Genomic DNA, 22,879 nt, shown 5'->3' with positions numbered 1-22,879 from the left:
GCTTTTAACATCAATGTCTCCGTCAACTGAACCTATTGGCAACTGACCTGCATTTACTCCTACCTTTTAAACCTAAGGCTGGTCTCATATGTGGTGCCCAGGGCTGTCAGTGATTCCCTTTTGGGCAGAGGGAGGGAGGGGGCTTGCTAGAAAGCAAAATGCCCACCTCCAACAGCATCCTCTTCCGTGTTTACGGAGGCTTCTGGACCTCAGAGAGACTCATGGGCACTGCCAGCAAACAAGGATGTTGACCAGCCACTACCCACTGCCTTCGCCCACCCGGAGCCTCTCCTGCTGGGCCTCCGAGCCCCACTTACTGAGGGTGATTTTTGTAGACGGTGCCATCTACCCCAATGGTGGTGCGCAGCCGGTCGACCCCCCTGTTCTCCTTCATGCGCCGAAGCACAGCGGCCAGAGTAGCCCCACAGAGGCTTGCCGAGCGGGTGGAGACAATCTCGCAGACTCGCTGGGTGGCCACACAGTCCTCGTCAGAGGGCTCCAGGCCCAGCCGTGCCAAGATCTCACGGGCTTTGGAGAGGCCTTCCTTCTCCCTGCAGGTTCGGAGGACAAGCGGGGCTGAGTCCCTGCCAGCCACAAGCAGCAGTTCCCCGGCGCTTTGATCACCTCTGCTCTCGCGGCTGGCTGAGGGCTATGCCCAACCCTCTCCAGAGTTGCCAATCCTGCAGCCCAGCCCCCTGAGGTCTCCCCTCCCTCGTGTCATTTCCAGCATCACTCGGCTGCCATGAAAAGACTGGAGAGCCGTTTGCCCGGGATGATCAGAGGATTCCTGCCCCGGGCAGGGGGTTGGACTAGAAGACCACCAAGGTTCCTTCCAGCCCTAGGATTCTTTGCAAAGGGTCGTTAGTCTTCACATCCTTTTCACAGCAAGCATGTCCTCAGCACAGGTTCCTATCAGTTTATTCACTTGTCTGGGTGAGGGTCTCTTTTCCACCTTTCCTTTAGGAGTTCCAGGGGCTTACACAGCACTCCTTCCTCCTTGTTTTCTCTACAACAACCATGTAAGGTAGGTTGCCCTGAGGGAGAGCAATTAGCTTAATCACCAGGGAGCTCCAGAGGAACCTGGGCCCTAGTCCATCACCTTAACTACTACTACACGTTGCCTCTCTGCATGCCTGCTTGTGTGTGAATGGGCTGAGGTCCAAACTTCTACCTCGTGCTGAACACACACAGTAGAATCGGCAGGCAGAATAAATCACGTTGTTGGTTTTGCAGTGGGCTTAACATTCTGCAGGAAGAAGATCAACGCAATACGAGAGAAGCAGACTAGCTTTCTTCGTACAAGAATTTCTTTGTTTAAATGGAGAGGTGGCTCATTCTGTTCTGGGTCCAGAGCCAGGAAGCATAACTGAGCCATGTCTCAGTATCATTTTATATGGAGCCCTTTCACACCTTCTTTGGGTCAAGGGACGTTTGTGCAAACCAGCCCCAGCTCCTCATGTGATGGATTCCTGAAAGGTCAAGATGCTCCCAGCCCTGACCCACAACTCACTTTTCGATGGCTGACACATATTTGGTCTCAAAGTACCCTTTCCTCATCAAGTCAGTAGTGACCCTCCCATTGAAGAGAAACTTCTCCCTGGCCATCTTCACCAGGATGAGCCTGACCAGCTCGCCCATATACAAGCCACTGATCATCTTCTCAAACCTGCAACATGGGGGAGAATAAGCAATATCAGTATCAAAAATGTCAAGAGATCTCAGATTATGGGTTACTCAACAAAACGTATTATTTCAGACTCAGTGGATTCCATTGCATTTAAAAGGAAAAGTAATGAGTAAATCATCATCTTATTGAAAATGCAATGAGAATTATCTTTCATAAAAACAAATCTTCCTGCACTATCCTAAAGCAGTTATGTTCTGGGAAGAAGCGGTCACATATCTGAATTTGATCTCCCATATTCCTTTGAACTCCTTTTCACACGGAATTCACATGGATGGCTGGAGGATGGAAATGGACCCTCCATGTCTGTCCTACTGCAAGGAGACTAGTCCTTAAGCCTTGGGAAGACCCATTTAGACCTGAAAAACCCCACTAGACCTGATCTTCCTTGCATCTTAGAGGAGCTGCTGACTCAGTGGAGCCCTGCATCTCTGAAAGCTCACTGGCATTGAGCAAGACCAAACGCCTCTTCCTGCCTCTGGGCAAAGGCCCGGCAGCCTTAAGTGAGACCTGCTGGGCAGCCACCTCAAGAGCCAAGGTGTCTGGAGGCCCCTCTGCTCTGCAGGAAGGGCAACATGAGACCCCTATAAGGGGAGACATTCCACTTACAGCTGCTTGCCAGGATTCAGTGACCCCCTGTCAACCTCTTGGTCAAACTCTGTTCTGGTATCTTTGAGGGATCCGTCATCTCCAAAGGCTCCCCACTCCATGTTGATGCACATGCGGCCCTCGTCGCCCTCCACAGTATCTATATGGCGCATCTCTTCCATGTAGCAAGCGTTTGACCCAGTACCTGAGAAGACGGGGTGGAAGAGGCCAAAAAGACTTCAGTAGCTGCCCAGATTGATTCTGTGCCTTTGGCCAGAACGATGGGAAGCAAAGAAAATATCACCACCCTTAATAAAGCAGATGCCTGTGAGCTGAAAAGATGAAGTCCAGTGGGAAGGGAGCAATCAGATGATCTGCCCAGGGCTAGAAACAGGCCAAAATCTGTTTCTGCTTTTCAATTTGCACAGACTTGGATTGCCTTTCGAAAGCCTCCAGAACAGAGGGGGAGGGGGATCTTCCTTGGCCTTCTTATTTCCAGAGAGACTCCCTTACCAACAATAAGCCCAACTTCACAGTTGTGGTCATAGCCACAGGTCATCATTGTCCCAACGGTGTCATTCACCACAGCCACAGCATCAATGTCAAAGTCCTGTAATACAGGAATTGGGAAGGGAAGCGCTGAGTAAGAGTCCCAGTGGGTTCAACACGATGTACACAATGCATATGACACCTGGACCTCCCCCTCCCAGGCCTTGGCTCCAAAGACAAGTGGAAGCAGCACAAGGTGGAGCAATCCGGTGGCTCCCGGTTTGGCTTGTGCCGGGACTTTACGGAAAACCAGCAACGTTTTGGAGAACAAGGAATCCTTGGCGTCAGCAATGTGTGCTGCCGCTGGAAGGACCCTGTTTTTCCCCCTCCGCCAGCCGTACTTCAGTGCCTGCACCACAGCTGGTCTGCCTTCCCTTCCCAAAGCGGAGGAATTTCCCTGCTCGGAGCGAAGGGCCAGGTGCTGCTGCTGCTCTGACGAAAACTCACCGCTTTCACGCCATTTCCAACTGCGTGCAGCCCACGCTGTGCCCACTTGCAGACTTCAAGCCACCTCCAGCATGTGGGTGCAAACCAGCGTTATAGCCAGAATACTCATTTTACAGATCACTTCCTTCTTTTCCAGGGTTTGACAGAGCTGGTTATGGGGTACTATGCTATTTTTTAAAGTTCTCCCCCGGTCCCACCTGCTTTGCATCATGGCCTCAATCGTTTCTTTCTCTCTTTCATACACACACACAAACACAACTGTAGGCATCCGGCAGAAAATAAAAAGCAAGTGCAGCTTCAGTAGGGCAAAGTCCTTTAGAACGGCTTAAAACTCTTCCTGCACCATCCACACAGCTTCTGCGCTCCCTGGCCTGGTGCCTTCCATCCCACCTTGCGTTCCTCAGAGGGACCGACCAGACCAATATTCCAGATGTGCATGGACTTGCACTTTGGCTTGAACTTGCCAAAGTGTCTGATTCCTCAATCCAAAGTTTCACAGAAACCCTGATCGGAGCATCTACCATCATTTCCTTCTCCAAGGAATGGACTCCGTGTTGCCAGATGGGAGGGGGTGTGGAGTGTGAAGTGGTTCATTATGGCTATGGAGGACATCAAGGACACGGAGTTGAGATATGCCAGGAATACCATCTGGATGGGGGGGGGGGTGACATGGCTTCATGGGAAAGGGGACTAACTAAGGGAATGTAGTTTTAAGTTAGGTTTGAGCAGGAAATCTTTATTCGCAGCTTGCCTTCTGTACTGTTCATTATGCTTCATTAAAACAGTTAAAGGAATTCCAGCCTCCTGACTGTGATTGTGTGAATGCTCAAATCATCAGGTGCTGACGCAAAGGCACAAAGGGCTCAGACAGCTGGATGTGTTGGAGTGAATGCACTGTTTCCCCATGGTGGGTACAGAAACGTTTTGTCTGGCTGTTATCGCTTCACGAACAGGTCTTGCAAACTTTTCCAAGCAATTTTAAAGAAAACATGCAACCCCACTGATCAGCTATAGGAGGAGGATCCACCGGCACCAGTGACCCTGTGATATACCCTCAGCACTTGGGGAAATCTAGCGCTTCCCTAGAACCTCAAACCAGGGGAAGATCACACTTTAGTTACCCCTCGGTTCTTTATAGCATTCCGTAACAGCGAAACCACATCCTTCCCTTCCACGCCGCTGCACTTGAATCCTTTGGTCCATGTATCCAGAATGCTCTGATTGAGAGAAAGGTAAAGCAATAAGGAATTAAATCTTAACAAGACTGTCTTACAAGGGTTCTGCTCTCCAAGTCCTCGAACAGCCTGCCCTGACCAAGGTACCGCCCCACCCCCCAAGAAGTGTGCACTTCAATTCCAGGAACTCCTCAGCCAGTACAAGCACTACTGAGAAATCCTCACTGAGGATTCTGGGAGTCTACATATCTCGAGTGGGAGGCTGTTCTGGAATATCCTCCCTGCTGGGATCTATGATCCACCGATTTGCGTATTGTCACAGCCCTATCCTATCAGTACCTATTAGATGCAACTGTTTGTCCAGGCTGAACATGCCCATCTGGTCAGAATAGTGTGAAAAAGTCTGCTTGGAGTCCCCACTATGTGAGGGCTAGGGGATGGGGGCAGGAAGCCTCCTGATGGGAGGAGATGGGTGGGGACAAATTGAATAATTAAATAAAAATAAATAAAAGCAGGGCTCCTCTGTTGTGCCCCCTGTACTGGAACCCCCTCCCTCCAAGCATTTTATAAGGCTGTTAAAATGGCACAATTCCACCATACTTTCAATCATGACTGAGTGTTTCTGGTGGGCATCCATTAAGCCTTTCTTTTTGTTTTTATTCTGCATGTTTATTCTGTTGAATACCACCCAGGCTCTGCAGATTGGAGCAGGGTAAAAAAAAAACATGGAAAAAAATTGTTCCCACATTTAAGTGCCAAAGACCCCATATCTGGCTGCAGGACTCACCATCTTGAGGCTCCTCCCTCCGTCCCTCCTCCTGTGCCCCTTTCTGCTACAGCCCAAGCCGAATAAAGCACAGAAAAGCAGCCTAGAGTCTCAAAGGGGCCAAGTCCCAGCAGTGGCTTCCCTCCCCTGCCCTTCCTCTCTCAGGTGGGCTACAAGCGCCATCTCCGGATGCCCTGCGTGCCTTTGGGGAGGGGGCTGTTTCCATCGCTCCTCTATTACGCTATTTCAGCCTTGCGCTCAGCCTGCGGGGCCACAATGCCCCGAGAGAGCGGCCATCCGATCAGCCTGGCGCTGTTGCGCAGCTCCATCAGACCACGGGCACAACCGTCACGCAGCGGTGGCAGACAAGGCTGATCAGGAGCACCGGGGAGGGGCCAGGCCGCATCGGTCCCCAACTGCCCACAAGGCCCGCTCGGACCCGCTTCTGGCCACAGACTTTGCCTCTGAGGTGAGAGGCGCTGAAGCGTTACAGACTTTGCCCACCTGGCAGCTGCCTCTGGAGGTTGCCGGCTTAAGGGGGAAAGCACAACTTTAGCGCTAGCCCAGCTGCGGATGACCGAAGCCTCCCTCGTTCCCAGGCTGGGCACGAGGGGAAGCGAACCTCACGAGGACCGGGCACAAAAAGACGCTGCCAGAGAATCTCTGTGCCAGAGCTGGATGCGTGTGGGGAAGACCTAGCCCGCCCCCCAGGAGCACAAGTCTCCTTTACCTCGTCCAGTTTGGTCTGGTGGCAGGGAAAGGAGAAGGTGAAGCCCAGTGGCAGCTTCCTGTCCTTTATCTGCAGCTGCTCCATGAAGTTGGCCAAACATTCAGCAATGTAGTCAAAGAGCTGAAGAGGCAGAAATGCACATTTAGGAAGGTTGCAGACCAGGATGGGAATTTGCACTTTCCTGCCATGTCCATAGGTGACCCTCCGATGCTTCTGTTCTTTTCAGGTCATCTTTCTATATTTACATACGAAATCTACCAAAAGCAGGATCAGTTCCCAGAATAACCATGGAATCATTCTCTCAATGGCAGACAGCATACATTTTGGAATAGAAAATCCAAAATCCAACTTTTTCAAAACAGCTTGGTTGTTCCATATCTTGTGGTATAAGAATTCAATACAAGCCAATCAATGTCTCAAAAAAAAATGATCACAAGTAATAGGAAATTTTAAAACCTCCCTGTAATTTTCTAGGAGTCAGAGAACTGCAGAAATGATTGAAACAAGATAGCATCCCAGAGTATGTGATGTTAAGTGAAGGAAGCCCAAGGTGGAAGGCTTTCCTATGCTGGATGCAGGGAACACGGGGGGGGGGGGTAGCGGTGGGGCTAAAGGTGGCCAGGCCACATGATGTACCAAGGGCACCACTTGGACTGTCTCAGATTCTCCAAATGGTTTGGGTTTGTCCAGATGTGCCAAAGCCTTTATTCTAATCTATGTAGAGCTAAGGTATCCCAACTACATAAAAATCTAAACACAAAAGACATTTGCGTACTACACCTCCAACACCAGAGACTTGAACTGCATCCTCAAAGGATCTACAGCCGTAGTGGGCCACCTGAAAACCCTAAGCCACGCTGACACAATGCGTTTTGCCCCTTAAAACTCTCCCTTGGTTTTAAGGCCAACCTCTGGATTCACCCTAGCCTTGCCACCACAAGCGCAACCAAAGGAAACACACCAGCCTCCTTTTCCATTAGGCAATTAAAGTGTACATTTGCAAACAGGCTTTCTCAGGTCTTGGTTTAGAAATCATTCCACTGGATATTGCTGGGTTTTCAGTTTTGATCTGTACTGCTCTGTAAGCATCACTGCATTGTTTTAATTTTCTGTGTCTTCAATACTCTGTAAAGAGCTATGACATAAAAGTAAAACAAACAAACAAACAAAGAGCAACTGGCTGCATGTTTCAGGGTAATACTGTACTTTGTGCATATGAGTGTCAGGGCCCTTTTGAGATGGGGGAACTCACAGATACTCAAAGAACACAAGAATCATCTTTTGCCAAGTTGCAGCACCACGGTGGCCAGAGAAACAACAAGCTAGAGACATACTTTGGGAGCGCTGCAAGTTACCATAACGAGCATATTAATTAGCCTTCCAGGGAATCCAGAGGTTCTCTGCCACAGAAGTAAAGCAGGTTATTCCCCAAGGAAGAAGGTGGGGTAGCCAAAACCAGAGAGTCAAAGAAAAGCTGCAGAACTCACCTGTGTTCCACTGCCTCTCATCAGTTCTTCTGGGATATCATAGATCTGATTCTCCATCTCAACTTTCTTGCTGCCGTTATTTGCAACTCTGACTCTTAGCACCCGGAAATTTGTGCCACCTAGATCCAACGCTAAGAAGTCACCTTCCTCTGTAGGAATCCGGGGTGGGGAAAGAACAAGAGAGAGAGAGAGAGATGGAGCCCATTTCATTCATGCATGCATGCAGGATACAAATACTAAACAAAAGAGCTCTGAGCTCTTCAAACACTGAAGAGCTCAGTGTTGGTTGGTTGACCATCCCTGAGGATGGTCAACCAACCAATCTTCATGCCAACTAGACCACCTCAGCCTGCAGCTCACCACAGTGAAGAGGAGACCTTGGCTAGATGAATATCCAGGAGGCTCAGCTTTTTCCAGGTTGCAGAATACATAGCCTGAGCTACGAGCACGTGTGTGCACTGTCAACAGAGAATTCAGAGCCTGCGTGGCTTCTTTCTCTGGTGCAAGGTCTTGCACAGGAGAGATGCCTAATGCATCACTCTTGGTACTTCTACCATGCTTAATTACCACAGCCCAACATCCCTTCAACAGCCTGCATTATTAGCAGCTCACTGGTATCAGAGCGACCCGGGTCAAACAACATACCCCAGACAGTCATCCTGGGTGTCAACGTTCCAGCTGTGGAAAGAAGCCAACTTAGCAGGAAGCAACTGATGAGGAATCAAGAAAGCAAGCTCCCCCTGGGCTGACTCCCTTGAACCTCTCTTGCTGCCTTGGTAAGAGCCAGTCCCAGAGACAGCCCTAAAGCCAGAGGGGGCTGGTGGGAAATTCCCCAGCAGAATATCTGGTATCTAAGGCAGACAATTTGTGATTTAGGCAAAAACACAGCTCTGTGCTTCTTAAAGAGGCTGATCAGCACCTGGAAAGAGCTGTCTTGGCCCACGGTTCAACCAATCAGGGTGCCTACTGGTAACTCTCTGGCCCTTCTGGGCTCCATTTACTGACAGCAGCATCAGGGGCTGAATCCAGGAGGCATTCCTGGCCCACCACCAGGCCTTTTCCCTGGAAGACAGGAAGCCAGTGCTAGGTCCACCCAGGGAGATCTCAATCAGAAGCTCAGAAATATTCCTCTCTGCCTCTGGACACTCTCTTCTCATACACAAACACTCTAGTGGTCCCTGAAGAGAGGACTTGGGAAGTTCCCCCCCAAAACACAATTCTGTGTCTTCACCAAAAGCTGCTGCAGCTGATAGACATCAAAAGGAGCTGCCAAGGGATCCAAGACCAGGGGAAGAAACCTGATAGAAAGTCCATTTTCACATCCCAAGGTCAGGGGGATGTGGCCTAAAAGAACAAGTGGTTGTTTTAAAGACACGTGGCATCTATTTGGAGGTTCTTCTTGAGCCTTAAGTTAGACTCAGTCTTGCCTACAGTCTTCAAAACGATTGTTCAGAGAAACAGCACCAGAGCTTAAGAATGTAGTTTGGCCCCTTCTGTGTTATAGACCACTCTAATGTGGCATTTATCAGCTATAGTGCGCTTTACTTATCTTGAGCAGATAAAAAACAATGCAGATAATTCCTTTCCTGACCCAAAGATCTCAGTGGTGGGGGACTGACTGTGGAAGGTTCTAGTGTTTCCTGGTGGGGCTGGTTTTTTTTTTTGCTAGGAATTGAGAAGAGAGCTGCCACTTAGTGCTGTGAACTTGGGAGATCCATGGCCTAACTCAGCATAAGGCAGATCCCAATGCAAATTTTACCGACACATACACGGCTCTGCATGAGTTCACAAAACTTGGCCTCTCTAAGCCAGGAAACAACAAGTAGGATGAACTGAGTTTACAGGAACTATCCTGCTAAAATGAGAACTGGAAGATTGAGACTCCAACTATGGTAACAACTTCCTGCATGTTGAGTTATCTGTTTGCTGGTAACAGCTGAATGCGCTAGACTTCTTCCAAGAAGTCTTGACTGGCCTCTCCTGATAGTTATGGAATGACATTTAAATTTCAGCAGAAGTTTAACCCAACTGAAGCAAAGGGGATTTCATCCTAGCGCAGAAGAAATCAAAACCTGTGTTGCTTTCCCACAACACTTCTAGAATGTGTGACTATCTTGTAATGCTTGGTATGACAGAAGGTGAATATTATCAATATATGGAGACCATTTTGTATCCACAACTATATTTAATTTTAACTAAATACAGGTGTTGAATCTATCAGATTTAATGTTTGCCCATCCCTGTACTTTCTGGCATGCGGTCAAGAATGGCCCTCAGTCCAGAAAAAATAATAAATCTCATCAATGTGCAGATAAGGGTACTCCCCCCACCCCATATTGTTAAAGGTGGTTTGAAAAAGGATACCTTGTAAGCAAGCAGGTTGTTCCTTATTTCTAACACTCATACAACATGTTGTAATGGGCAAAACAAAAATACATGCACAATAAACCATACATAAGTCAAGTCTCCCAAATGGCTTTCAACTTGATGAAAACTACTCCTGAAACAGATACCACCATACGCTACAGAATTTAGAAAAAACTATCTCCATCTTTGGAGGCCCTTTCGTACAGGAAAGATCCAAAGGCTTAAGAAAGGTTCCTTAGAAAGAGTCAAATCCTTGTTAGGCACTTAACATGCACCAGACATGCATTTGATATAAGGAAGGGTTGAGCTTCTGCAATCGAAAGAGCTCTGGAGCCTGGAGCTGACTCAAACCTTCCCTTTTTATTTTTGGGGATGGCACTTACCTGTTCCATCAGGAATGGACCTCACAAAGGTTGGCAGCATCTTCACAGAAGCTGTAGGGTTGGTGTCTGCCCTCAGGCCCTTCTCCATGTCCTTCCGGAACCGATCTGAAATGTCATGGAGCATCTCATCCGAAAGCCGCATGTGATAAAGGTACCTGTCAATCTGGCAACGGGAGAAAAATGAATGAGTCCGCTTTCAAAAGCAGCGGGAACCACAAGAGCTAACATGGACATCAACCCAAAGCCGACAGCATCTTGGAATCCAAACCACAGACCTCGCTGTGTGAAGGAGAAGGGGTGAGCTGAAATGCTTGATCCTGTATGGACCAATGAGGAGCCCACTGCACCAGTGTGGGAGAACAGATCAAGGAATTTTAAGACATGCAAATACTGGCGGCAAGGTGGTGGCTCACATGTGGCCTGTTGTCAGGAAGGAGTATTTACCAAAAGCAAAAAACGGCGGGCCTCTCTTTGCTCTCTTACAGGGACCTGAGAATTGGGTACTTCAGAGACACGAGAGGTACAGAAAGGTATGACAAACCGTATTGCTGTACGTTAGATTCAGCTACAGTTCCTCTTCTACCTCATGCCTTTCATTTCCTTAGTCTCCTATTGCTTAGCCCTCCTTTCTGTGCTTTGCATAATCTTGCTTACCCCGCAAAAGAGTAAGTGGGTGGATCTGCATGTATGAACCCCGATTAAAAAGTGAAGATGCCCAGTCAAGCAGGACGTGGTGCATCACAGAAATGGCATGCCACAGCCTTCGCCCATGAGGTTACTTTGACTCCTCAGGCTAGCCCTCAGATTTTGGGGCGGTCAAGTCCAGACTGGGTCCAACCCTGCCCAACTTCCAAGCTCAAGTGACGTCAGCCAGCTGATGCTGCCCATTTAAAACTGCCAGCTGTTCCCAAGCCAGGGTTAGGGATTACATGACGGCACCCTTATGGCCAAGGAGAGATTGCTGGCCCCCAACACTGCAGCAGATGGGGAGAACTGAGGGGCAAAGCAACGTTCCTGTCTTCCAATTAGCTGAACCCTTTAAAAAGCTGATTGTTGTGGCACCAGACCACTAGTTGAACAAGATCTGACTAAAGGTCAGTAAAAAGCTCAGGTGTTGAACGGAGGCTACCAGAAGAATATTATTATATTCTTGTATTATTTTGTATCTCATATTGTATTGTATTATTATATTGTGTGTTAGGACAACGAGAAGACCCATGATCTGCTTGCTGTGTGCAGATTTTGGCATATCCAGACAAGACGAGGAAAATTCTGGCTCAAAAACCCAGGAGAGCCGTGACTGGCTGGCAGGCAGCAGCCACTGCCCCGCCAGGATGGGCCAGTGCAGGGGAGGCGCTTCGGTGCTTTTCCTCCTGATGCTGACCACTTGCTGCCTGTTCCTCTGCCTGGGGAACCCACAGCGCACCCACTCCAACTCCCATCAACCTCACCAATGCTCAGGAGGGGTGGGAGATGGCCTCTCACGGCTGGGGAACCACACGTTCCCCCCCCACCCCCACGTGCATCAGGGAATGTCCGGAAAGAACACCAACCAGTGATCACTGCCTATTTCACACAGAGCCAGAACAGCTTACAAAGCAAAACACACAGAAATTACAAAACTTGGCAACTTCAACAACAACAAACTCGAGAGGAAATTGAGATAAAGAGATATTGACTTGCCCACAGCTGCGGCAGAAGTGAAATATTACTTCAGAGCACCAATCAGTCCTTGACGCCTGGACCAGCATTCTCTGCAGGTGGAGAACTGGCAGCACATCCGCCCTGCCCGGCCTGGTCCCACTGGCTGGGGAGGAGGCGCCAGGAGAGGAGTCCAGCACACAGGAGGACTGCCTTACCAGGCCACAGTTGACTTCACGGCAATCACCCAAAGGGCGGTTTCTCAAAGGCGGGGTGGGGCGGGGCACCCAGGCCAGGCAGCCGCAGGCACAGGGGGCCCTTCCTCTTGGCCATGGCGTGCCGCAGCCCAGATCGTCTCACCAAAACCCTCGGTCACAGAGCAGAGGGGCAGCCAGTGAGCACCATCTGGGAACGGCTCATTTAATTACCCAGGCCTTGCCAAATGAAAGTGCAACTGAACGGAAGGCAGATTTCCAAGGGGGGCCGGCAGGGCACGCTTGGCTCAACAACCGCCCGTCTCCTCGCTGCCACTGCCCTCCTCGTCTGTTGGTGGAGAAACTGCTTTGGCTTGCCAGGATTTGCCTTCGGTTCCAGAATTAAGTTTATCAACCACTTGGCAAATGTTTCTTAAATGTTATGCCATTCCATGGTGCAGAACCAGGATTTCGAAGAGGCCGAAACGAAACAGAACAGAACAGTGGCGCCAAATTATGCTCCTTGGAGTCTTGGGGCAAGAGGCCGGAAGAGGAGCCAGGTCAAAAGTTGGCAACAGAGAAATACAGAAATGCATTTTATTTCCCAGTTATAAAAGCAATGCCTGAAAAGGGCTGCATCTGAAAGTCTCTGGGGCAAAGTACAATGCACACCAATACACATGGCCACCACTCCTCTCTGGCAAGAGCGACTTTGATGAACAGGACACCTGTCCCACCCCGCTACCAGCAACCGGTGCACACAGGCACGCCCGGAGTCTGCCGGCTCGTGCAAACAGAGGCAGAGCTGAGGAACCGTGGAGGACGTGCAAGGAGCCCGCGAAGAAAGCGACGGCGCAGGGGGTCCAGCCCCACCTGCTCTGCAAGGAAAGGGGGCAGCCTTGAGCGGGGAGCAAGGGCAGCCCAGTTTTGCCCAGAGTAGGGTGCCCAAGGCCAGCTGTGCCAGTGCTAACAGTGGCAAGAAAATCCAGGGCTGCCTTTTGGGAAATGGGGTCTTCCGTCCATCCAGCTCAGAGAATCCAGCTCTGACTGGCAGCCACCTCCAGAGACTCTGCAGTCGCCCGGCCAGCTCTGCGGCGGGAACAGGGCAGCGGGCAGCCAAAGAGCCAGACTGCTGGGCGCTCCAGGCCACAGCCAAGGATCCCTCAGGCAGGGACACCAACTTCTCCAAAACTTCTGGGCTCCCTCTGATTAGCTTCCAGTTGCCACCAGGGTAGAATTAAAACACAAACATTAAAACAGGGTAGAATTAAAACACTAAAATAATTTAAGGGGGGGGGGGAGGTTGCAGAAAGCCAAGGGAGGATCTGCTTTCATAATCAGCTAAAAACAGGAAGTTGGCAATCTTTTGAAGTCATAGATATTCCCAAGGGGGAAAAAAACTTTTTTTTTAGTTCTTTGATTTTTCCAGCTATTGATTTAATTTAGTGCTGGACAGAGAAATTCTCAGGGATACTTTTTTTTTTACCAGTTATCTTTCACTTGGATGAAATCTAACTTGATTTTGACATTTATTTTGAAGGGAACTGTGGTGTTTTCACTTGGTTGCAAGCTGGCCAAAGGGGAGGGGGGTTTTGTTGCACTTATCCTCCCTCCAGGGATCTGTAGCCTCCTTGACTTCCACACTTCCATTAACCCCCATGAGACATTTTCAAGAGGAAGTCCCTCCCTCAAGGCTTTATTTTGCCTCTGCTTTTGTCAAATTGCTGGACAAGGATTCTTCTACAGAAACTGGGTGAAGCCATTCCAATTTCCCTGTTTCAAAGAATTCCAGAGAGCCATTTCTGGCAGTTCTAATTTAAACTTAATGATTTAACTTACAGCCTTTTTTCCATAACCATGTTGCCTGATGGAGATTCTAGGAACTTAAATGTTTGCAACAATTTTGTAAAGCTTCAGTTAGCCAAATAAAGTGATTGTCTTTATGGATTTACATTATGCCTTAAGTCACGATTTTAGTTCTCCGGTCCCTGTTTCCAGCACGTTTGAAACCTGCAATCCCTTTGCTTCCTCCCACATTGCAGCATGATTGCATCCTCCTCGCTTCCAATATCTGCAGTCAAGCAGGAAGCTCTGAGACTTTAAGTTGTTTCCTTTCACAAGAGAAAACAAGACGGAACCTTATTTGCTTTCACGACGATGTGGCCACCGGCCTGCGAAGAGGAGCAGGGTGTGTCTGACCCTGGAAACCCTCCACCCCTTGCGACCAGCCCAGCAAGAATGGGGAATCCACGTCTCTTTCAGAAAGGAGTGAGGCCTGCCAGACAGTGTGATCTTTTCCCATCTGGAAACGCAACAGCTTGTCGTAAGCAGCATTCCTGTTCATGCCGTCATTTGCTGGCACTGAAGGTTCAGGAAACCAAGCTCTCATAAAATGCACAGAACACACAAGGGACAACCAATATTCTGTTCTTGCCCCAGAACTGTACAGCTATTTAAAGTATTTCTAGGCCAAAGTTCGAGGGGAAAAAACCCTCCCCATCACCACATACAGGAGTTAGTCTTGACCCCTGGCAACTGCCTGGGAAGTCCCTACAGTTTTCTTGGCAGCATTTTCTGAGGTGGTTTCTCTTGCCACCTCCTTCCTGGGACTGAGAGAGAGGGACTGGCCCAAGGTCACCTTGTTGGCTTTGTGCCTGGGGCAGGACTAGAACTCAGTTTCCCGGCGTCTGGTCCAGCTCCTTCAACCACCACACCGAACGGGTCTAGAGGTCTACATAAAAGTAACAAAACATTAATAACACCCCCATTAAAGCCACGATGGTTATAATACTCCCATTAAAGCCAGGTTGGTTCAAAACATTAAGTTCCTACCACCAACTGGGCGCATTCGCAGGAAAATTTAGGAAAGAACTTTAGGACTTCCCTAAAAGCTGCAGAATTAGTCAGTTTGCCCCACTCTCTGGAATTATCTCCAAAATCCCACTCAAAAGAAAAGTCAACTTGAAGACCAGTGGAAATGTTCCTCCCAAACAAAATGTTTGTCCCTTGTCTGCAGCCAGCAGGGCCACAACTAGGGTCTGTCACACGGGGCAAACATGGATTCCACGCCCATTTTGGCACCCTCCCCCCCCAGTGTGGCACCTGGGGCACATGCCCCCCCCCACCAGTTCTGGCCCTGGCAGCCAGGGAACCTGGAAGTCAATGAGAAAGATCAGCTCCACGGGCTTCCATCAGCCAAAAGAAACTACAGCTGGGGAGCTCATGGACATTTGCATGGACTCCCCTCTCTCACACATGTGCCCACTGTAACCCTGTGGCAGTGTCCTGGCTAAGCAAGAACCATGCCAAGACGAGGAGAAAGTCTCTAGTGTTTTATTACTGCTACATTAGACAGAAAATCCTACCAAACTGAAGAAGCGTGGGAAAAACCCAGACAGGTGAACCCCAAAGTCAAGGTGGGTCTGATCTGTGTCTCTTTGAATGGCTGCTCCACTCCTCAGTACTGCGCATGCGTTTTCCCCCCTGGATAGGGGCCCCCTCCTGCTCACCATCAGTGCTCATGACAGGCAGAGCCCAATCTTTCCACCCAGAAGCTCCAAATCAAACCCTACATTTCCAGACAGCCTTAACCAACACCAAGCGCATCAGAGTCAGCAACCATGACCTGAGTGGCCTGGAATACATTCTGCTAAGCCATGAAGTATCTGAGTGGTTTTTGACATGGTGGGATGTGTGAACGAGGCTCACAAGGACTTGTTCAACAAACTAAAGTTGAGAAAAACCTGGCTTAGTGTCATGCACCACCAAGCCACCAACACTTCCTTGATTGCTTTCTTTCAACCTTCCTCTCTTGAAAAGGAGATTCATTCCCAGCACTGCTCAGATCTCATTAGATCAATGCTCAGCTAGAGGTCAAGTGTCCTTCACGCACACAACAGCAGAAATGCAGCCATTTATCAAGTTAGGGCATGCCAGTAACCACAACGTGCTAAGGCAGAGCAAAAAATATATGAAAACTGAATTATGGTTTATGGAAGTCCCAAAGTCCTTCATGCCATGTCACATCTTCCCAAAGTTGAGCTCCATCTGGTGTTACCCTGCTTGTATTAGCAAAGAATGTTAAAGTCTGAAGCGATACATCAAGGAAAATGAGCCATTTAGAGCCTCCTTTCATCAAATCTGATATCTTCCGAAGCCAGATTTACAAGAATAACCAACGGATAAAGATTTTCTCCCACTTCAACTATAGATTGCACAATCCAATGTACTGGAGCTGGCAGTTACAATTCACATGTTTTACTGACTCAACCTTGGGGGAAATGCTATGGCCATGCGGGCCGTGCTTTTTTCAAAGGGCAGCGTGCCCCTGGCCCTCCGCCAATGCTCTCAGACCCACTCAGGGGCAGCAGTCTCAGGTCCTGCTTCCCCATCATACAAAGGCTCCACAAAATGCATGTTGTCCTTCCCTGCCCAGGCATCTCAACGAACGAGTCAGGCAACTCTGCCACAAATCAAGCAGGGCACTGCCAGCACAGAAAGTAGGCGGCCTCCTCCCACAAGCTTTCCCACCCTCCTTCATTTTGGACCGAGACCAGCACTTCAGCATAGGCCGTGCAGATTCAGAGGGGGAAAGGGGCACACAGGGGGCACCTGCCAGGAACAGCTTAAGCCAAAGGCATCTCTCCCTGGCAAAGAGCAGCCACGAGAGGCAAGGGAAAGATGCAACTTCTTTAATAGGCTACTGATGGGTACTCTGCCCACGCCCCAAATCACCCCTTTGCCTTCAGATCTGGATCCCTGCGCAGCCCCCTGGCATCAGCTGCCCTTGAAGTCACAGCCCCACCTTAACTTCAAACCACCTCTGCAAGAGATCGGTTCAGGCACCTGGCGAAGGTGACCTGTTCTTCCCTTGCAGGGAGCTGCGGGGGGGGGGGGGGCGGGAGGCAGGGGAAGGAGACGGAAGTAGCAAGAGGGAGTGCCCCACCCGCCCCTTGAGTCATCCCGGCTTCTCAGGCAGATTAACCGGAGAATGCTAAAAAAAAAAAAAGTGGCTTTGCCCTGTTTAAAAATACAAATTACCCAAGTAAAGTTGCCAGTTGTAGGAGCGCTACATTTTAAGGCAGGAAAAAGGGTCCATCGACGTTTTGACCTTCCCCCCCTTGCAGGAGCGTGAGAAACTCCTGCTGATCATCTCACTGCTGCTGCCAAGGACCTGCCAGAAAGATCGCTTTCGAGGGCCCAGCTTCTCACAGCCGGCCTCCCAGAGTGACCCTCCCGAGGCCATCTCATCCGCAAGGGACTCAGCCACCCCCCGCACCTCCGTCCCCCATGGCTTGTTTTGGGGGGGGGGGGCAGGCACGGAAATATCGATGTCCCTTGACCGATGCCTGAATAACAGTCCCCTTGATACAAGCCTGGGAGCGATGAGGTCCTAGCCCAAAGCATCTGGAAGTGGCCAGGGTGTAAAGCACGTGCTGGCAAGAGAGACGAAATACTGGCAATGCCACCACTGCTCTCTCCTTGCACACACTCCCATCCCCACTGGAGCACTCCGGGGCCTCTTCCAGGACTCCACTCTGCAAGTACAAGCAGGAAGCCACCCGGCGGAGCACCGCCCGGCTCACTAGGCGGGCCAGGACTCCCTGGCATCCATCGGGATCTGCCTTCCACCACAGCAGAGCTGGCTCCTTTCATTCCAGAGAGTGATCACTGCCACAACCAAAACACCTGCCCTCTGCAGAGAACTGGCGTGAAAAGTAAGGCTTGGTTTTCTTTTTAACCCTTCCCTGATTCTTCCTCCCGTGGGGAACTTGCAAGGCCCTTCTACTTCCCCTGCATTTTCATAATGAGCTCGCCAAGCAGATCTGTTTGCCAGGGAATCTTTCTGCGCTACTGAGCTAGTTAAACACCTTCCAGCCATCCCCGGTTGGAGAAAGCTAGTCCCGCATGACATCTGCAGCCCCCGCCAAGCCTCACCCTGCCACCACAGCCTCTGGTCTGCCTCACCTCCAAAAGGTGTCATCCCAATTACCCACATGCGGCGCATAACAGGTGCATGATAAGCAAAGCGGCTGCCTGATTCCTCTGGCCTTGTTGCCCTCTCCACTTAGGTGGGGGGAAAACCTCCACCCATCACAGTGCTGCAACATCCTCTGGGCCGCCTCTGCTCCCACACCCTCTTCTGTCACCAGCCCAGCCCAATGAAGCCCGGGAAAAAGCACCACGAGAGGAGCCGAGGAGCTGCTCGCAGCGGGTCACTTAGGATTTCTTGCACCTCCCTGCCACTTTCTATGCAGCCCTCAGCCTGGCTGCCGAGTCCCCAGATAACCTTTGAATCCTGGAAACATTTCACACCAAGAAAGGAGGAGGGCCTTGCAAGATACTTGTTGGAGGAGGAACAGGAAAGGTGTTAAGAGGCTGCAACTGGTGCCTCCCTGATTGCTCCCGTTCCTGGCCCGCTGACCTCCTTCCAAGGAAATGGGGACCGAGGCCAGGAGATACTGCCCACCCCGAGGCCGCCCTGGGAGGGAGTCCAATCGGGGGAGAAATACGGAGATGAGAGCAAGGCGAGATTGTGGAAAACTGCGGCTGCCACAGAATGAATGCCCTGTGCTTTACGGCAAGCGGGGGTATGGCACAGATTTGCCCAGTGGTGCCCAGCATTTATTTATTTAAAACATTTGTATAGCTGCCCAGCTCCAAACTCTGGGTGGCTTATAACCCAAGAATAAAGCAATATATAAAACAACAAAACCAAAAACAGAAAAAGCCACAACCTATCTCCCTGATGCAACCCACAACAAGCTCCTCCCACTCTGGCCTGGGGGAAGAGCCAGCTCCTGCTTTCCTGAAGATTGGGGGCGGGGCTGTTGGATCTCAAAGGAGAGGGAGGCGGGGTCAAATGCAGGACCGCCCCCATGCACCTGACGCCCCCACGGATCTCTGGTAAGCGAACTGCCACCCAAGGTCAAGACAAACTTCATCCTATTTCCATTCCATGAAATGAGCTCCTCTTTGAAGAACAGCTGATCGTGCGTGGCTTTAGCGTGGGAACCGCTGAATTGCAGAACAAGGAATTGCCTTTGCCCGGGAGCCAGGCAGGTGGGCTGCAAAAATCTTCACCAGTTACAGGATCTCTGCAGCCAAAAGGAACCACTAATTTGGAGGCAGTCCACGTGGTTTGCCACAAGAAAACGCCTCTCCTAGCAACAGGCTGGGACTGCCTGACCTTGCTCTGTTATCAGTCATTTTTTTAACCCAAGGACAAAAACTGAGATCTGGCATAAAACGGATGGACAAGGAAGCCGCCTTTGTTGCTGAACTCCTGGCCGAGCCGAGCCCCAAACCGCCACCAGAAGCAGCTTCGTGGGGCTCTGCTGGACGGCAAGAAGAGCAGGAAAGCAAAATCTGTTCCTAAAGGGGAGAGACAAGATGAAACAGAAAACTCTCCTGCTGACCCTTTAAGGAGGAGTGATGGAACAGGAAAGGCAGATGGGTTATTAGCTTTGATCTCTCCTGCTCCCAAACCCAAAATAACAAAGCCACTGAATCTGTTGGATTCCCAGCAGGAATATCTGCAGGATGTGGTCAGAACAGTCAAGATGGCAGCCACAATGGTGCGATAAAAGTTCTGCCTGGTTTTTATTTTGAAAACCTCATTCTAGCATGGCCCAGCACACTTGCCTTGCTGCTAAGGGATCAACGGAACAGCAGCTCAGCCAGGAAGCCGCAGCAGCAAACCTGCGCTGTGACCCTGGTGCCCCCAAGCCCCTTGTGGCCCCCAGCATCTTCCAGATCCCCAACGCACCTCTTCGGGCTCACCACCCTCCAAAGGGACTTGGGTGCCTCTCTGCAACCCGGCCGCTGCTGCGGGAAAAGCCGCGGGCTGAAGGCAGGCTGAGCCCCCTCGAGGACCTCTGCGCTCAGGGCTCGCAGGCATCACACTCCAGGGGATCAAACTGACCGTGAGGGACTTGCGGGCGTGCGCCGGTGTGCGCTCAGGAGAAGCTCTCAACTAACGTCTCCCAGCCCCGGCCAGCAAAACCGACCACCGGGAAGTCCTCCGCTGTAAGGGACCTGGGATGGTCCTGCCTACTCCGAGCGACTTCCCCGGGAAAGCTGCTCAGCGCATCTCAGGCAAGGGGAAAATACGCCCCCCCCCCGCCCGCGGCGTCCGGCCCTCCCCGCCACCCACGTTTGGGACCAGAGCTCGCCTTCGCTGGGGCGCAAGGACTCTGATCGTCGGATCTCCCAGCACCGGCTCTAAACCGAGGGCGGTAAGTCCCGGCTGCGGAGCTGTAAAGCGGCTCCGTTTCGTCAGGGAGGGAAGTTTGTTCCCCGCCTCTTCAGGATGAGTAACAAGCGAGCAACCCAAGGCGGAAACCGCAGCTCGGCCGGGCGCCAAGCATCAGCACCGCGCGCTCTGGGGCCCCCTCCCCACGCCGGCCGCGGGGCCCGGGAGATGCCCGGGGAGCGCCGGGCAAGGCCTGCCCCGTCCGGCCAGAAGCGACCCGGACCGACTTCCGAAGGAGAAGCAGCGGCGCGCGGGAGATGCTGCCGTTCCGCGCGCGAGCCCGGGGAGCGGAACCCGCTTTCCAACCCGCTCGGCCTCGGAGAAAGTTACGCGCGGGAGCAGGAGGCAGCCGAGGAGCCCGCGCGAGGCTGCCCCGAGGCGGCGGCTCGGCCTTTTGTCCGCCCCCGCCCCGACAGGCCCGCCCGGCGCGCCCTGCACGGAGCTGGGAGCAGAAGGGCCGCTCCTCCGGCCGGACCTCAGAAGCGCAGCCCCGCGGGAAAGCGCTTCGCCGCCGCCGCCAGCCGCCTTCCCCCGGCAGCGAGGCGTCTCGCTCGGCATCCCGAGGCGAACGAGCCGCCCAGCGCGCCCCTTCCCGCTCTCCCCCGCCCCCGGCGACCCCGCGCCTCCCGGGGGTGAGCCGGGGCGCGTCGCAGGGCGGGAGAGCCTCTCCGCGAGGCTGGAGCCGAGCGGGACAGCCCCCTCCCGCCGCCGCCTGCGGGGAGAGGCGCACTCGCGCCCGGCCTGCCCCCACGTGCTGCCCGCTCGCCCGTCCGGCCGCGCCCGCCTCACCCGCTGCGCCTGGTTGTGGTGGAGCTCGGTGAACAGGTACGCCAGCCAGTGCACGGCGATCATGGCGCGCTGCTGCGGGAGGCCCGGGAGCCGCGCTCAGCCCGATGCGAAAGACCCGCGCTCGGACGAAGCCGGCCGAACAAAGTGACTCCGCAGCCGCGCCGGCGAGGGCAGCCGCGCCGGCTTCCGCGTGACGCGCCCGCGCGCCGTCTCCCATTGGCCGCGGGCGGCGGGTGTGTGCCGGGGAGGCGGAGGGAGCGGCCGATCCGGACGCGGCCGGCCCGCCCTCGCCCTGCAGCTTGCCGGGCGGCGTGGTTCTGGGCACGTGCCGAGGCCGCCGCCCCGCCCCGCCCCGCCGGCCGCGCGCGAGGAAGCCCGAGGCGTGGCCCGGGGCGGCTCCCTCTGCGGGCGGAGCGCCGGGCGAGCGTGTCGAGCCGCACGGCGCTCCCGGCCGCGGGGGGGGGGGGCGGCTGCTGCTGCCTCTGCGCGCGTGCCGAGCGCCCTCCCTCCTCTCGCCGGAGCGTCGGCTGCCGGGCCGGCCGTGGCCCCGAGCGGGTACTGCTCTGCCCGCGAGGGCTGCGCGCGGCCTGGGCAGCCCCGGAAGAGCCTGTCGTGCCACCCACCGCCGGGCGCCCTCGGGGAGGGTCGCTCGGCGGGCGGCAGGAGGAGCTGCCTTTCCCGGAGACCGGCGGGCGCGCGGAGCGGGCCGCCCAGCGCCCTCGGAAGCCTCTCCGCTGCGGGGAGGTGCGCTGCCTTCCGCCGCGGGAGCGCAGGACAGCCGAGGGGCGAAGCGAGCCTTCGGGGCCCGGCCGAGAGGCGCGATCGCGATCGCGGCGGCGGGGCGTTCCGCCGCTTGCTGCGAGGGGCCGGAAGAGCCGGGCTGCCCTGCGGGGCCCCGCTGCGTTCGACGGGGAGGCTGAGCGCGGGCGCCCCGAGCCCCGCCGCTGCCGCCGGCTCCCCGCCGGGTCTCCGCGTGCTTGTGCCGCTGCACGTGGGGCGCCCCTCCCCACCCGAGCCAAGCCGGCGGGGGCTGGCGGCGGATCCACTCCACGCGGAGTGAAACGCCTCTCTGGCGACTCGGGTCGCCCGTCCTGGCGGGGCCTCCGGTCCGCGTGGCTTCCCGACGAAGCTGGAGAAGAGGCAGCCACCGGCCGGGCAGACGCGAGGCTTCCGGGAACGCTGATTTCGCGAATGAGTCACGCGGAGCGCTCCTATCCCAGCCTGTCTGCTGAAGCCAGACCTCAGTTCCTGTGACCTACCTGGGAGAAACGAAGTCATCAGCTGCAGCACCCCGTAGGAGAATTCGCTCCTCTTCCACGAACCAACACAGCTGAATTAATTTAATTAAGGAACCTACTCTAAAAGTATAGTATTGGAAGTTGATACTGTGACTAAAATTGCAAACTTCCATAATATTTCCATTTGCTAGAGGTTACAGTATCAAGTGGTAAACCGATAATTATACTAATTTTAAGAATAATATGTGTTCATTAACTTTTAAAACTTACTAAAAAGATGACTGCCTCTAAAAGCTGTCTGTGGCAATACAACTTTCTGTGCCAATATTTGGTAATTAAAATCATAATCTCAGTTAATAACCACAGTGCCGTTATTCACACATCACCGTAACCCCATTATAGCTTAGCAGGCAGATGTGGGAACTCGGGAAAAAGCTTTGTGTCGTATCTGTAAATTCACTTTCAAATATTGCTAACATCTTGAACAAGGGTTTTATTGCCTGATTTATGCTCAAGAACTGAGCAGTTCTCTATATTTTGAGATTTGCAAAAATATATGCTGGTGTAAAGTAGTATTTTAACCAACG

The 22,879-nt window shown here is 52.6% G+C and overlaps 1 protein-coding gene across 3 annotated transcripts in view; it reads right to left on the bottom strand.

Moving 5' to 3' along the window:
- Positions 1-21,214, bottom strand: part of LOC134502603 (hexokinase-2-like) — a 32,505-nt gene extending 11,291 nt beyond the window's left edge. The window contains exons 1-9 of one of the 3 annotated variants that reach the window (XM_063311015.1): positions 21,055-21,214; positions 10,177-10,339; positions 7,427-7,575; positions 5,940-6,059; positions 4,390-4,485; positions 2,786-2,882; positions 2,294-2,477; positions 1,511-1,666; positions 318-551 (exon numbers count right to left, since the gene is read on the bottom strand). In XM_063311015.1, the coding sequence (XP_063167085.1) occupies positions 318-551; positions 1,511-1,666; positions 2,294-2,477; positions 2,786-2,882; positions 4,390-4,485; positions 5,940-6,059; positions 7,427-7,575; positions 10,177-10,339; positions 21,055-21,117 (1,262 nt within the window). In that variant the 5' untranslated portion in view covers positions 21,118-21,214. Of the gene's footprint in view, positions 1-317; positions 552-1,510; positions 1,667-2,293; positions 2,478-2,785; positions 2,884-4,389; positions 4,486-5,939; positions 6,060-7,426; positions 7,576-10,176; positions 10,340-21,054 lie in introns of those variants that run through there. The other 2 variants (XM_063311014.1, XM_063311016.1) reach the window with 2 other exon arrangements.
- Between the last annotated feature and the right edge of the window lie 1,665 nt (positions 21,215-22,879).

Source organism: Candoia aspera, chromosome 9, assembly GCF_035149785.1.
Source record: "Candoia aspera isolate rCanAsp1 chromosome 9, rCanAsp1.hap2, whole genome shotgun sequence".
Lineage (NCBI taxonomy): Eukaryota > Metazoa > Chordata > Lepidosauria > Squamata > Boidae > Candoia > Candoia aspera.
The sequence above is the reverse complement of the archived record's forward strand: the minus strand, read 5'-3'. Positions and strand labels throughout refer to the sequence as shown.